The sequence below is a fragment of the Protopterus annectens genome, chromosome 13.part0 (assembly GCF_019279795.1).
Source record: "Protopterus annectens isolate FY-2018-M chromosome 13.part0, PAN1.0, whole genome shotgun sequence".
NCBI lineage: Eukaryota > Metazoa > Chordata > Ceratodontiformes > Protopteridae > Protopterus > Protopterus annectens.
The window spans coordinates 614,187,644-614,202,097 of NC_056747.1; the positions used below are offsets into that span (position 1 = coordinate 614,187,644).

At 42.5% G+C, this 14,454-nt stretch overlaps 1 protein-coding gene across 2 annotated transcripts in view; it reads right to left on the reverse strand.

Moving 5' to 3' along the window:
- The window catches only part of RAD51C (RAD51 paralog C), a 1,235,792-nt gene that overhangs the window by 320,277 nt on the left and 901,061 nt on the right, over positions 1 to 14,454 (reverse strand). For both annotated transcript variants that reach the window (XM_044054279.1, XM_044054280.1), the window contains exons 3-5: positions 12,835 to 13,001; positions 8,892 to 9,025; positions 2,804 to 2,935 (exon numbers count right to left, since the gene is read on the reverse strand). In XM_044054279.1, coding sequence (XP_043910214.1) covers positions 2,804 to 2,935; positions 8,892 to 9,025; positions 12,835 to 13,001 — 433 coding nt within the window. The remainder of the gene's footprint in view (positions 1 to 2,803; positions 2,936 to 8,891; positions 9,026 to 12,834; positions 13,002 to 14,454) is intronic.

The following is a 14,454-nucleotide window of genomic DNA, read 5'->3' on the forward strand; positions in this document are numbered from 1 at the left end:
ATTTGGAGAACCCAGCGGTCCGATGTTATGGACTCCCATGCCGCTAGGTGCCCCGAACGTCCCCGACTGCCTCCAGAGTAGAGCAGTCGGGCAACCTCAGGGTTGCTGCGGGCCGTTCAGAGAAAGGTTCCCTGGACCCGAAGTTTCTGGGAGCCCCTCTGCCTCTAGGGCGGCGTCCTCCCTGTCCTCCTCTGCCACGGAAGGACTGGTTGTCCGGAGCAGGCTGGGACTGCTGCGACTTCGGAACCACATCTTCTTCTGACCCTTTTGGTTCCTAGAATAGGGCCTCTGGGGTGCAGAGAAGCGGATTCCGACGGCAGACAGCGTCTTCCGTCCTTTTCGCTCTGGGTCAACGCTCGCGAACGGTCTTGCCAAACAGAGCAGAACCATCAAAGGCGCGCAAACGACGCTTTGAAGGGCTCAGAAAAATCGCAGTGACGGAGCCAGGCCTGACGCCTAGTGACCAGTCCTGTCCCGCAGCTCTAGCGGCGCCTTCCGTGCATGGGAGAGTAGCCGCATAGAAGTATTTGTAACTGACCTAAGAGTGGCCATACGGGTGGAGTGCAGAACTCTGTCCTCCTCCGAAATGGACTCAGGGGATGCAGCGTATTCCTTAATAAGATCTCGCTGCATCCTAATGACATGTGCCAAATAGTTCAGCGCCCTTACCGAGAAGGTCGCGAACTGAACATCCGCTTCCCCAAGCGGTCCATCATCCGAGACTCCTTGCTCGGTGGGTGGACTGAGGACTCTCCTGAGCCAGTTCCCTCTTTGTGGCCGCCCGTCAACATGGCATCTACCGGAGGCCCCTTACTCCAATGGGCCCGGTCGGATGGCGGACTAAGGATCCTATCCGGTCTTTTGGGAATTGGCTCCACGGTGTCCGGTTCCTTCCACGCCCTGGTGGTAATAAGGTCCACCAGGGGTCGGCAGGGGACACCCAAGAGGTAGACGGGCCCGTTTCAAATGCCTCCAAGAACACGGACTCGTCCGAGGAAGACTTGGGGGCAGACCACCCCTTATACGGAGCATTTCCATGATGTCTCCAAAGGAGACATCCTCGGGGTGACCGTGGGGAGCCTTCCCTTCCTCCAAGTCCGTGTCTTCTGTGAGAGACTCGGGAGTCAATGTGCCTCCTTTTGCGTATGCTTGCGAGGGACCTCCTCTGGGGGCTGTCAGAGGAGTCCTCGCAGCAGCAATTTGCTCCATAGGAGCAACTTGGGGCACAGAAACGGGCTGTCCCAGGGGCCGGATGGTGGAAGCCTGGCCCAGTGCAGAGGGAGCGGACGGAGCCGAACAAGTGCCGGGGTCCGGAGACCCTCAACAGAGCCCTCTCCACTACATCAAAAGCCGGGAGCCGACCTCGACCAAAGGATCCGACAATCGGCTCCCTCGGATCCGAGTGGACGAGCCGCGCCGGCCGGATCCGGAAGGACAGTACGCTCCGACACAGACGGCGCCGGCGAGCACTGATCCCCGGATCCGGCTCGGATCCAGGCTCCGAGGTCGGGTCCGACGCACTCGAGGGCAGGGTCGGATCCGAAGTACCAAGTACTATCGGCGCCGACCCACCCCCCCCCAGCTGCTCGGCTCCAGCTGCTCCGCACCCCGATAGCGGGTCGGGGAAGGAGCAATAGGCTTAAAAAGGTGTTGAGCCCCCCACCGGAGGGGGGTAGAGGCAAGAGCACTCCCATCTGCATCTGGGCCTGGATGAACCTTCTCATCATCCGGTCCAGATCAGCATCAGAAAGGCTATGAGTAGATCTCGACGAGGCTACCGAGGTAGGCCTGGAATGCCTCCTCGATAGCCTCGACGCAGATCGGGTCTCCTCCTCCTCAGGACGCGGTGAAAAGCACACAGGGGACCGGAGCCGAAGGAGGAGACCGAACCGAACGGAGCCGGGAGAAGCCCGCTTGGCTGGCGGGGCCGAAACAGAGGTCTCGGCCCGCCGCTTGTGGTGCTTCTCCCTCCGGTCCTTTTTACTAGCATCCCTCTCCTCTCCAGAAGCGGGAGGTTGAGTCCCAGGAGCAGGAGGGGGTGCCACAGGGGGAACAACCGTAGCCACAGCTGTTCCCGAAGGAGCGGAGGCGAGCCGAGTCTGGCGGTAAAGACCCGCCAAGACAAGCTTGGACCTCCGCTCCCTCAGTGCCCTGGGGTTGAACCCTGCACAAATGGAACAACCAGATGTGAGGTGTTCAACCCAGAGACACTAACACACCGAGTGTGGCCATCAGCCGGTGAGAGCTTATGGCCACACTCGGAGCATTTGGAGAAAATAGATTTAGGCTGATCAGCCATAATCTATAAAGCTACTAAAAGCTACTAAAAGTAACTTAAAACAAAAAGACACACAGGCCCAACAGACACACTCTACGCAACAGCGAGGGAGGGAAAAAAATTACTTAATTTAACTCAAATTAAAACTATCAGAAAGGGAAACCTAAACTTTCACACAGAATTACACAAAAAACTTAAAATTTTCTGTTTTAACAGGTAATAAATCACCACTTAGCTGAGAGCTATGAATGCAAATCCAGTCACCAGCGCGGCAAACGAGATCTGGGGTCATGAGGGTAGAGCAGGGCATTATGGGTGAGGGGAGGAGCTGAGAGCTTGGATCCATAGCTGGAAAACCATGCCGGTTCGGATCCGATATCGGATCCATAACCCACAGGTTGCAGACAAATGAATATCCTACTTCAGATCAGAGGTTTCACATTGCTGAGGAAGTCAGAAGAGTAAGAGACAAAATGTCAGAAACATTGTAAGCAAGCAACTTCTAATTAAATGAAGAAAACCTACCCCAACTCTCTGTTTATCAGCCATACTAATCAGCTGCTGTGCCAATCTATTCAACAGTCGTGTGCGTAGGGAAAGGTCCTCAAAATCATGCCGGAAAGGAAAAGCAATGCTGTCAATCAACACCACTCGTACCTGTTTTAAGTGGAAAAAAAAAAATCACACTCTATATCAGAGATCATGTGTTCAGTGTTCGATCATAATGAAAAAGATTCCACTTTACACAAACAATTCTACTACATATTTTTCAAAGTCCTATAACTCTAATTACACTGCAAAGACTGAACCGTGCTCTGAAGCTCATAAATAATAAGTTAAATCCACTAAAATTAAAGACAAATTCCACAGTATAAAATGTTAGCACTTTCATCTACAACCACAGACTCGTTCTTACTTTTTTTCTGGAGAGATGCATAAAGCCTTAAATTTGCACTAGCAATTACTAATCAAAAAAACAGAAGCAAATGTATCCAGAATTAAAACTGACCAATAAAATATTCTTTTGTTGGAAGTATCCAAAAGAGGGCAGCTGTGGACTCAAATTATCTCAACAGAAGATGAAATGGGACAGCTAATAGCCCAAGAAGTAAACAGCAGACACGCCAGTAATGACTAGTGAAAGTTGGGACAGCAAGAGTGCTAACCAGTGGGCCGATCAGGAAACAGGACTATAAGGAAAGTGTGAAGGCTAAGGGCACATGTTTCAATGTAGAAGTCAAGTGGAAAATGACTAGAAGACCATAAAGAGTTTAGCAATGAATCCAGATCACACCACTGGGTGTCAGAGAATGTATAAAATAAAATAAGCATGTATAGGAATTAACATATGAACTATGAGTTTAAATGGAGTGGTTCAGATGTTTGGAGTGGATCTGGAGGGACACTGTGATTCTTCAGTGTTGAAAAAGGAGAGTGAAGCTAGGACCTCCCTAAATATGGCAGTCAGAACTGAACCAATCTGGGAACAATGGCAGCAACAGCAAGGTACTTGGCCAGTGGATGTTTAAAAAACATCTGGAAATCACATACAAAAAGGTAAAAGGAAAGCCAAAATAAATACTTTGCCTGTATACTGTTAGCCATTTTGACAAGGATTACAATCTCTACAATGCAGAATAAAGTCAGCTACTTAAATAAGGATATGATGTGCGGTATGACTGTGGAGTATAAAGCTTCAGGAGATTGGAATATCATAACAATGGACTATAGCCTGTAAGACAGACACCACTGGGGTACTCACTGTAGAAAACTACGCACTGCAAGACCAAGGGACCACATGGCCTTGAGAGAAATTCCTCATGGGGACTGCTGCAGTGAACCACAGGTGAAGTGAAGACAACTGCTGAAGTACTCCTCACGAAGAAAAAATACCAGCCAACTGTGACATCCAAAGAACAAGGAAAACTGTGTTTGCCTGTGAGGGAAAGGAAATAGTGTCCCCTTGCACTTGTATGGAACCACTATATCAATGCTTGAATAAATTGTGAAAGGGGCAACATGGTCCAAGGACAAGCTGGAAATAATGTCTTGCATACCTGAGGAGTCTGGAGGTTCAGTGAGGTCCACAGGTGAGCTGGGGTCATCTATTTCAAAAGGGGCTGATTAGAGAACAGAGGCAGACCATGCCTGATGGGAACAGCTCACCCAATCACCATTTGGGATGGGAGGAGGTTAGTCAATGCAATATAAAGACAATTCAAGATGTGGAAACCAAAGGAGGTGGCCTGGAATCCAACAAAATTAGGAGTCATAACCAATCTAGAAGGGGCTGGTGTGTAACAAGCTAAGAAGACTGCACACAAGACAATGTGGAAATATCAGGATGGCCCTGGGTCCCGAGAAAGTGCTAGTCAGGACACAAAAAAGGGAAAAGTACCACTGATGGATGATAAATTAAAAACACAAACACACAACAGACATGGTATAAATTCTCAGCAGTCCCACTCACAAATGAATGAATGAATGAAATCATCATAAAATACAGTAATCCAGACCTACAACTGTCCCACAACCTGTTCCAAAAGTAAAATAACTTGAATACATGCTAAACCTGCTGTCAGATCTAAAACAAATCAAAGCTGTACAGATGCTCAACATTCCAAAATAAAACCAAGGAATGGATGCACATTCACTTAACACTCTTGTCTTCCATCCCCAAGAGATGCTCTACACAGTTAGTGAAAGTCTGTCTGCACAAAAGCTTAACCCAACTACCAGTGAAAGCTGCCATGGCTAATGGGGGGACTACTAACTAAGCAGGACTGTTGCATCTAAAGGAAATGCACAAGGAAAAATCAATTAACCATGACATCCTACACATACTATACATGTGAAGAGTTTATCCTGGGCTGTGACTTGGCACCTCCAAGAGCTAAAGTCACTCAACAGCTGGAGAAGAGCATCCAAGTGATTATCTTAATTTGATCCATAATTCTCTACAGCAGGCTCTGTGAGCAGCAGCTCCCCACAAAGCTCTATGGTCCACAGGATTATGTTCCACAATTCTCTCCCCAGTGGCATCCATCTCATAGGCCACAATTCACTGCTGCAATTCTGCAGCCTATGGCACCCAGCTTTGTAGTCCTTGGTAGCACTCCATATCAATATCCTTCTTCTAGGCAGCTGTCTCATCCCACAATTTAAGGGATGCAAACTTCTTCTTGACTGGTTAACAGTTCAGACACAAAGTTTGCATGATGGATGCCCTGTTACCCTCTCAGCTGTGAGACTGACAGATATTTCTTATCCTGAAATGGACAGGTGCCAGGCTGATACTGTTCCCAGACTGGTCTCTCTCAATTTCTAATGGTCATATTTAGCACTTTGGCACTCTCCCCCCAGTACACCGGCCTTACTGTCTGACTCAGGCTGTGAAGTACCACCATCTTTCAGTAGGGCTGCCACTGGCAGCTGGCCATTCCCTCTGGAGACGGAGTTCTCAAACTAAGACCCTCTATGTGCCTCTATTCATTTTACACCTTCTCCAGCTCCTCTTGGAGATTTCCTGGATTAGCTTGTCAAGTTCTCTAGACTTTTCTATTCATTTTCCACCTTCTCTCCATGACAGTACAGGTCCTTCTAGGTTTTTCCCCATGCTGGCAGTCACTGAAGCATTTTGGAGTTGTTCAATAAAAGATGTACTTTATTGGTCTGCTTAAATTTCTGATTCATTGCATTCTATCATTAAGCTAACCAATTGATGGCATATGTTCAGGGATCTATGTATCACTTCAGAAAAAAGGTATGAAGAAGTCTGCATTTACAAATGAAAGTGATAATTTTTTATTTTAAATGTAATAAAATACAGCAAGTTCTCAGACACTGGTGTGTATTTTTTTTGGTTATTTTAACCAATTATACTTTAACTAAAATGTCTTATTCATGCCCTCTTAGAACACAGGAACTAGGAATAAGCAACGCTGATGTACATGTCTGCACTGCTAGTTAAAAAAAATTTCAAAAAAAATTATTAAAAAAAATGCCGGACTATAAATGACACCCATTATCATGCTACTCCACTGCCCCAGTATGATCTGTGGCCATCCCTGCAAAATTGACAGTTTAGAGGATTATGATCGGGTCTCTAATCATAACCAGACTGTAGTGCAAGAGTGCAGTGATTATGCTCCAATATCCAAAAAAAAAGACAAATTATTTAAGCACTTCTATAGCACAAGACCCAACCTTAACTGTTAAGCACCCCCTGTTTCACTTCTTAAGATTGGAAATCATTCTAGGAAGTTAAATCAGTACTGACCAGCAAAGGAAAGTAGCAGAATAAAAAACAGATTTCTTTCTGCCTGCTTTATGTGCTGGTAATGTGTCCTTGCCTTTTTGTAACAAGAGAATGTGTGGTGCTGCCTTTCTGACAATGTTTGCGAAGTGCGTAATGGCTTTGAAAACTGTCAAAGCACTACACTACACTGCGCTACAAAGTATATGATTGGGTCTCTGATCATAATGAGCTTATTATGTGTTCTTGACATAGATGTGAAGATTCACCTCTCAAGCTTCGTTCACAAGGTGAACTTCTTGATATCCATGTCTTGAATACATAAAACGCCAGTTATGATTAGCAACTTGCTCATAATCCTCTGTATTGCATGTCTGAGATATGAATGCCAAGAAATTCACCTCAAGAGCAAAGCTAAAGAGGGTAACCTTAGGATCAGAGACCTGATCATAATTTTTTGTAGTGCGTGGACCTTTGCCTTTATCTGCTCCATGTGCTACCAGATGCCGAAAATAAAAAGAGAAAGTATGGGAGCAGAAGGTGTTTTACTGGCTTTTGAGTGCTGTTAGACAGGAGCATTTTTCTTTAACTTCTTCATGCAAGTATTCTGGATAGATCTAAAAATAATACGACCAGGAAGATAAAAGGATGAAAATCAGGGACAGTTTTTTTTTTAAATTGCTATAACTCACTTAAGTTGAAAGAAGAGGTTTTGCATCAACATGCATTTTCTGAACAATAACAAGTATGAAAAACTAATGCCTGGCATTAATGACAGACTAAGCAAGAAGATACACAAATCCTGAGCGCTCCACTATAAACGGCCAAACCACATGGACACGTGTAGCATAAAATAAGAATTATTATTACAATAATTCTTATTTTACGCTACACGTGTCAATAATTCTTATTTTATGCTACACATGTCCATGTGGTTTGGCCGCTTATAGTGGACCGCTCAGGATTTGTGTATTTTCTTGCTTTGTGGTTTTACTATCGTTTATCAGTTTATTAATGACAGACTGTAATCTTCAGTGATTTACCAGAAAATCAACAATTTTACAAAGGCCAAGGCAAAAATATGAAGCTAAAAATCAGGAATGCTCTGCATAATCAAGGAAAGTTGACACAAACAGCAAGCAGAAACGAAAGTCCTCTACAGCTATTGTAAAACCTTTTTTTACCTACCACCATTGTCTTTTGCCAACTGACACTGCCTGTTGTTAGTCCATAGAATGCTTAGGGTGCCCTTAAAGTTTTGTTAAGCACTGTTATGACTGGGTCTCATGCTAGGGATGTGCTTGACAACTATCTTTTTCTAAATTTTGGAGTGTCACCCTTTTGCTCCATGCAATACACATATACATTTTACTTTCTTATGTCCCTTATTTCCACCTAAGAACTTGGACAAAGGTGATGAAACTCACTACCTTTCAGGGGCAGCTATGGGGATTTGGAATACGGCACATGGGGAGGAAAACATAGTAGCTCTTGCACCTTCATTAACAGATCTGAATTCATGCCTGGTACTGCAGTTATGGATGATCATCTTTATTGGTAGCTTGCTAGACTGTTTAGGCTTAACGGATCTCCACTACTGGTTTTACATATAGCACAGGAACAGGAAAAGTTGTTACCAGTAAAAGCAGCCTCCAAGTATAACAGTTGAGCAGTACACAGCACAAATTAATCATCCTCCAAGATTGCTTCAGTTACATAAGTTTGAATAATGGGCTATTAATGAACTCTGCACAGACAGCAGACTTGAGTTTGAACCGCAGTGTCTACTAAGAAACACTACCACTTGAAGAATCACAATATCTTCCTAGATTTAAACCCGGTGAACAGTGGAAAAAAGCATACACTCCAATCAATAGAGAAACCAGTACATAAATCTGGTTCTTTCCTGTTTATCCAACTTAGACACCAACAGAAATATGTAACTGAGATGGATTTAGTATTAAGTGCAGGCACAGTCAAAAACCTTTCATAGGAGGGAGATTTGTCAGCTATTGCATAATTATTCATGCTGTTGCTGCAGTAGTTAAGACCCATACCTTGCCCTCCTAAATGACATCTGGTACCTACACTGACCAGGCTTCCAAGGTATAGAGAGCACGTGTAATCGCAATTAACTATATCTGTCACTGCTAAGCCAGGTAAAAAAAACATTTCTATACTCTGAATTTAGTCACATATTATAGTAATCATCACTAAGAGTTTGCAAATCTCCCTTCAAAGTCTCAAAAGAAGCTGTCTTTCCCTGTATATTTTATCAACATTGTCAAAAGCCTACATCATCAAAATCTATACAGTCATTTAAAACAATTTCTAATTTATTGGAGAACTTAGTCATACCTTAGGATGTTCAAGGAGAAAGGCTGGCAACAGGTAGGTCTGGGCAAGCAGCTCTGTGTAGTCATGGCAACGAAAGTAGTAAATGTGGGAAAGTATGCTGTCAACTGAAAAGGTCTCCATGGCTTTCAGCTGATCTTAAAACACAGAAAACACAACTTCCTAGTTGATGCTTAAGAACATTTGCTGTCAATGCATTTTATTTTTTTGCTAAATATTCAGAAATGACATAAGTGGAGATGCCACCAGCTAGCCATTTAAATTCTGACTGTCTCAAATGCACGTGCACACAAGCGCGCACGCGCGCACACACACACACACACACATCTTCTCTTTTCAAAGGTCCAAAAATGTTGACAATATCTAATGAAATCACTAGTGAGCGCCTTCTGCAGCAAATAAACATTTGTTTGATGCTCAACAGTTTATGAAGCATGTTACACCCCCCCCCCCCAAACCACACTTAACAGATGCATACTAAAACAGGATAAACATAGGAAACTAAGAATACTTCAGGTAGTCTCCCTCAGCTGACAACGGATGTGCCCTCTCGCTCTCTACATCTTGTTGCATCTTGCCTGACCCTGTGAAACTGAAGTTTAAACATAGTATGTTCCTCTCCTATGTGCTGCAAAGTTTAATACATTTCTAAACAGTTTTTTTTTTTTTTTTTTTTTTTTTTTTACTTAAAATAAGTGACGAGCATACGAGGTAGTTGACTAAGATTGGCCCCATCCCCACCCCAGTACTACAATCTCTTCATCTTCTCTTTCGGCTGTTCCTGTTAGGGGTCGCCACAGCGGATCATCTGTTTCCAGTTCTTCCTGTCCTCTGCATATTGCTCTGCCACACCAATCACCTGCATGTCCTCTCTCACCACATCCATAAACCTTAACTTAGGCCTTCCTCTTTTCCTCTTACCTGGCAGCTCCATCCTTGGCATCCTTTTCCCAATATACCCAGCATCCCTCCCCTCAGCACATGTCCAAACCAGCGCAATCTCGCCTCTCTGACTTTGTCTCCAAACCATCCAATCTGAGCTGACCCTCTAATATACTGATTCCTAATCCTGTCCATCCTTGTCACACCCAGTGCAAATCTTAACATCTTTAACTCTGCCACTTCCAGCTCTGACTCCTGCCTTTTTGTCAATGCCACCGTCTCCAACCCATACAACATAGCTGGTCTCACTACCCTCTTGTAGACCTTCCCTTTCACTCTTAGTGGTACCCGTCTGTCACAAATCACTCCTGGCACTCTTCTCCACCCATTCCACCCTGCCTGTATTCTCTTCTTCACCTCTCTTCCACACTCACCATTACTCTGAACTGTTGATCCCAAGTATTTAAACTCATCCACCTTCGCCACCTCTACTCTCTGCATCCTCACCATTCCTCTATCCTCCCTCTCATTCACACACACATATTCTGTCTTCGTCCTGCTGACCTTCATTCCTCTCCCCTCTAGAGAATATCTCCACCTCTCCAGGGTCTCCTCAGCCTGGTTCCTACTCTCACTACAGATCACAATGTCATCTGCAAACATCATAGTCCATGGGGCCTCTTGTCTGATCTCATCTGTCAAGCTGTCCATCACCATTGCAAATAAGAAATACTACAATCTCTTCATACGTTTCCTTAATTTTTGATTATATCGCTAGAAGGTAGCCAGATCAATTGCCTAGCATTATAATCACCTTGCTCCCTTTATCTTACTCCCTAATATGTTTCAGACTTAACAGCCTCTCTTAGTAAGACTAAAAGCAGTTATATATCTTTCAACCAACCTACTACAGAGTTGCTGTTGACATTAGCAGTTATGTTGACCTGCCATAGTACATTGTTACTGACAGCTTTTCTTTGTTTTTTGTCCATTGGTGACTAGGTCATCTTATCCATCTTTATTTATTTATTTACTTAATTACTAACTTGACCAGTCAGTGCGTTATTCTCAGGATGAAGCACAGCTGTAGCAGTGGACCCTTCCTCTTTCCATAGTCCGTGAGTTTACTTAACTGTGTAATGTAAGCAGGTGCCATTTTTAAAAAAGACCATCTCTGCTCCTGCTGATCTGCAGCATACCAAGACTAGTGTGCTCGCCACTCAGTGGCTATTTGCCTAGCTGCAACTAAGTTTTGTCTGTAGCCTTCTCAGCTGTATGTTACACTTGCACAGCAACAAATTATTCCTGCATTGCCTACAGGTGTTCTGATGTAGAACTCAAAATCAATTTGTTAAGAACTGGCTGTGGTGCATCGTGCATGTATCTTTAGATGGACCTGTTTTTATCATTAATGCATTGCTAGTCATTTCAACTGAATACTCGTTAACAATATATATTAATTGCAGTGCAGTATATAAGAACAACAACCCACAAGAATTTCTCTGCAAATGGACTTCTTTTAACTGTAATGCATTGCAACATAAAAGGCAGGAGTCAGAGCTGGAAGTGGCAGAGTTAAAGATGTTAAGATTTGCACTGGGTGTGACAAACATAACAGTTTACAAGAATTTATCTGCAAATGGACTTGTTTTAAATGTACTGCATTGTTAGATCGTTTCATATGGATAGCTGTTGAGAAAATATTTCTGTTCCTAATATATTGCATCACATACTACATGTTTATGATTGCTTCTAAACTGACTAACTACAGCTTTTTACTGTTAACTATTTCAGATTCCTCCTCTTGTCTCAAGTGTGTATTATAGCTCATTATCTCATTCAATTCCCCTTTTTTTTGTCAGTCAAAAGAACAATATTTCGGGTAGTCTCCCTCAGCTTACAACAGATGTTTACTCTCACTCTCTACATCCTGCCCGACCCTGTGAAACTCAACTTTAAACATAGTATGTTTCTCTCCTATGTGCTGCAAAGTTGAATACATTTCTAAACAGTTTTTTTTTTTTTTTTTTTTAAAAGAAGTGGCATGCACATGGGCTGGTTGCTTCAGATCACCCCCCACCCCACCTCACCCCAGTATTACAATCTCTTCATACATTTCCTTAACTTTGAATTGTATTGCTAGAAGGTAGTCAGGTCAATTGCCTAGTACTACAGTCATCTTGCTCCATCTGTCTTGCTCCCTAGTATGCTTCAGACTTAATAGCCTCCCTTAGTAAGACTAAAAGTTAAAAATATATCTTTAAACAAATACAGTCTACAGTGTTGCTGTTAAACATTAACAATTGTACTGATCTGCCATAGTATGTTGTTACTGATAGTTTTTGTTTGGTTTTGGTCCATTGGTGACTAGGTGCACTAGCACTTGTACCTTACTTTGCATTATTTTTCTTTCTGTCTCTCTCAACCCCCTAAATTTATAATCTCTCACATCTTCTATGCTATTTCTCCCTTTCTTTTAGTAAAGCTATTTTTATAGTCGAGTTCTACTAATCTACTATTAATACACTGTAATATTTTAGAAGTAATACTTTAGAAGTCAAGTCAAATTTTAAGTAAAACACTAAGCAAGTGGCCATTTACTCTGCTCCAATCTGTTTGTAATGTACTGTGTAAAGCCTTAACTTACTTTATTTGTTTTAAAAATTGTAGTCTATCTGTGTATGTACCTAAATGCATCGTGTCAAGTCGTAACTATCATTTTGTTGTAAAAACTACAATCTATTATTTGTGTATATGAGCTTTTCTCCCTGGTTAATAAATGTCAAATAATAAATAAATAAAACACCATTTTTATATTCCCCACATAAGCCCCCCCCAGGCCTCATGCCACAATGTACAACTGCAGCTCTAGTCTTTCATGGCTATACATACTGTTGCAGATCAGAAATATAACGGTTCATAACATGAAATCAAAATCCTCATCTAGAGACTGCCACTATTACACAGACATATTACACCTCTAATAAGCACAACAGACAAGAACTACATCACTGTGCAATTTAAACAGGAAATAATAATGGTCATTACATTAAAAAATACCAACCTTCCTCTTGATGTGTGTCTGCAATGAGCTGGCAGTGGTGAACAGAGGCAGAAGCAATGTCCACAACTCTGTCCACTATAAAACTGCCTTCTGTATCAATAAACACTGCTTCTCCATCCAACCCTCCAAAACACTCAGGGATCTGAGCATCAACTGCAAGCTGTATGCTGTTGATGAGAAACAAAACAGATAGTTACAGTTTCAATGTTAAAAAAAAAATCATGCAGTGCATGAAAGTGAAAAAATATGCAATGCAGGAAATGACAATGCAAAAATTAACCAAAATACTGCAACAAACTGCAATTCAAAAAATCACACCACACACACACATACGAACAAGCAAAACCAAAAGGAAATAGAAAAGCACATTCAATCCATGTAGAAATAAACATCACAAGTTTGCTGATGTTTTTTTTTTCAATGTCTTCATTTATGATACAATAAAAAAGTAACAAATTCCAATTTAAAAATCACACCACACACAAATTAACAAAGGTCAAAGGTAACAGAAAAACATATGTACAGCAACAGCACAACACAAGTTTGTCAGTACTTCAGTTAAGCAGACTTCTAAACAGGTAATTTGCCCAAACTACAAGATGCAGCAGTAGTGGTCACAGATCAGACTTCTGAATACAACCACGACTGAAAGCCCTGTAAACTTAATGTAAGTCACCCTACCATTCATCCACCATTCTCAAAAGGATATCAGGCAGTAAAACTGTGAAAATGTCAGCATTCACAAAAATACATATAATTTTAAATTTTATATGGCATGTTCTAGGTGAACAAATGATGTCTTTTTGGCACAAAAAGAAAGTAAGTGTACAGTGAAGAGTTAAATGGTAAAGATAGCTCAGTCAAATACACAGATGTGATAAACGCTATCAGACCTCACTGAATAAAAACAATGATTCACTGAAATGCATTATCAGTATACTATTGCTACTAACTTCACCCTCAGTAAGGTATCAATGCAGCAGCTTCTAGGTTGCCACGGTAACATAACGCTACAAAAAAGAAGTGAAGGACTATAAGTGGCAGGGATGATGTCAGAAAGTATACAGACGTAGTCTTCCCTCTAGTTTCACGACGAGCAAAATGCCAAAGAAGTAAACAACACAGTCTACAAACTAAAAAAATACTTTTACAGTTGGATAGATGGACAAAACCCCTAAGCTTTCTTAACACTGCTTAGAATAAGGCAGACCAGCAACAAAATTAATTTTGTTAGAATTAGCATATTAACAATCTAGACCATCATTTGCAGGAATAATAGAGCTCCTTTGAAGCTGGCACTAGTTTAGAGATGTGACTGTATTCCAGCTTCTTTTGGCTGGGAAATCTTGTGTGTACACACTGGCAGAAAAGATTCACAGCTATGTTCAGAAGTGTACTATCACCTGCACTCTTCCTTGGTCTGACACATGACCAGTGTTCTGGATGTACTCTGAGCACCTTCCTTAAGGCAAAGTAAGATGATCTCAAACAATGACTCTCTCAGTTTAAACCAAGTCAGATGAAGCATGATGTGGCAGCTTCCCCTCTAAGACAGCTCAAAGATAAATAAGAATTACTCACAGAGCTGCCTGCTGTTCCACTGAATAATGATCACCGCAG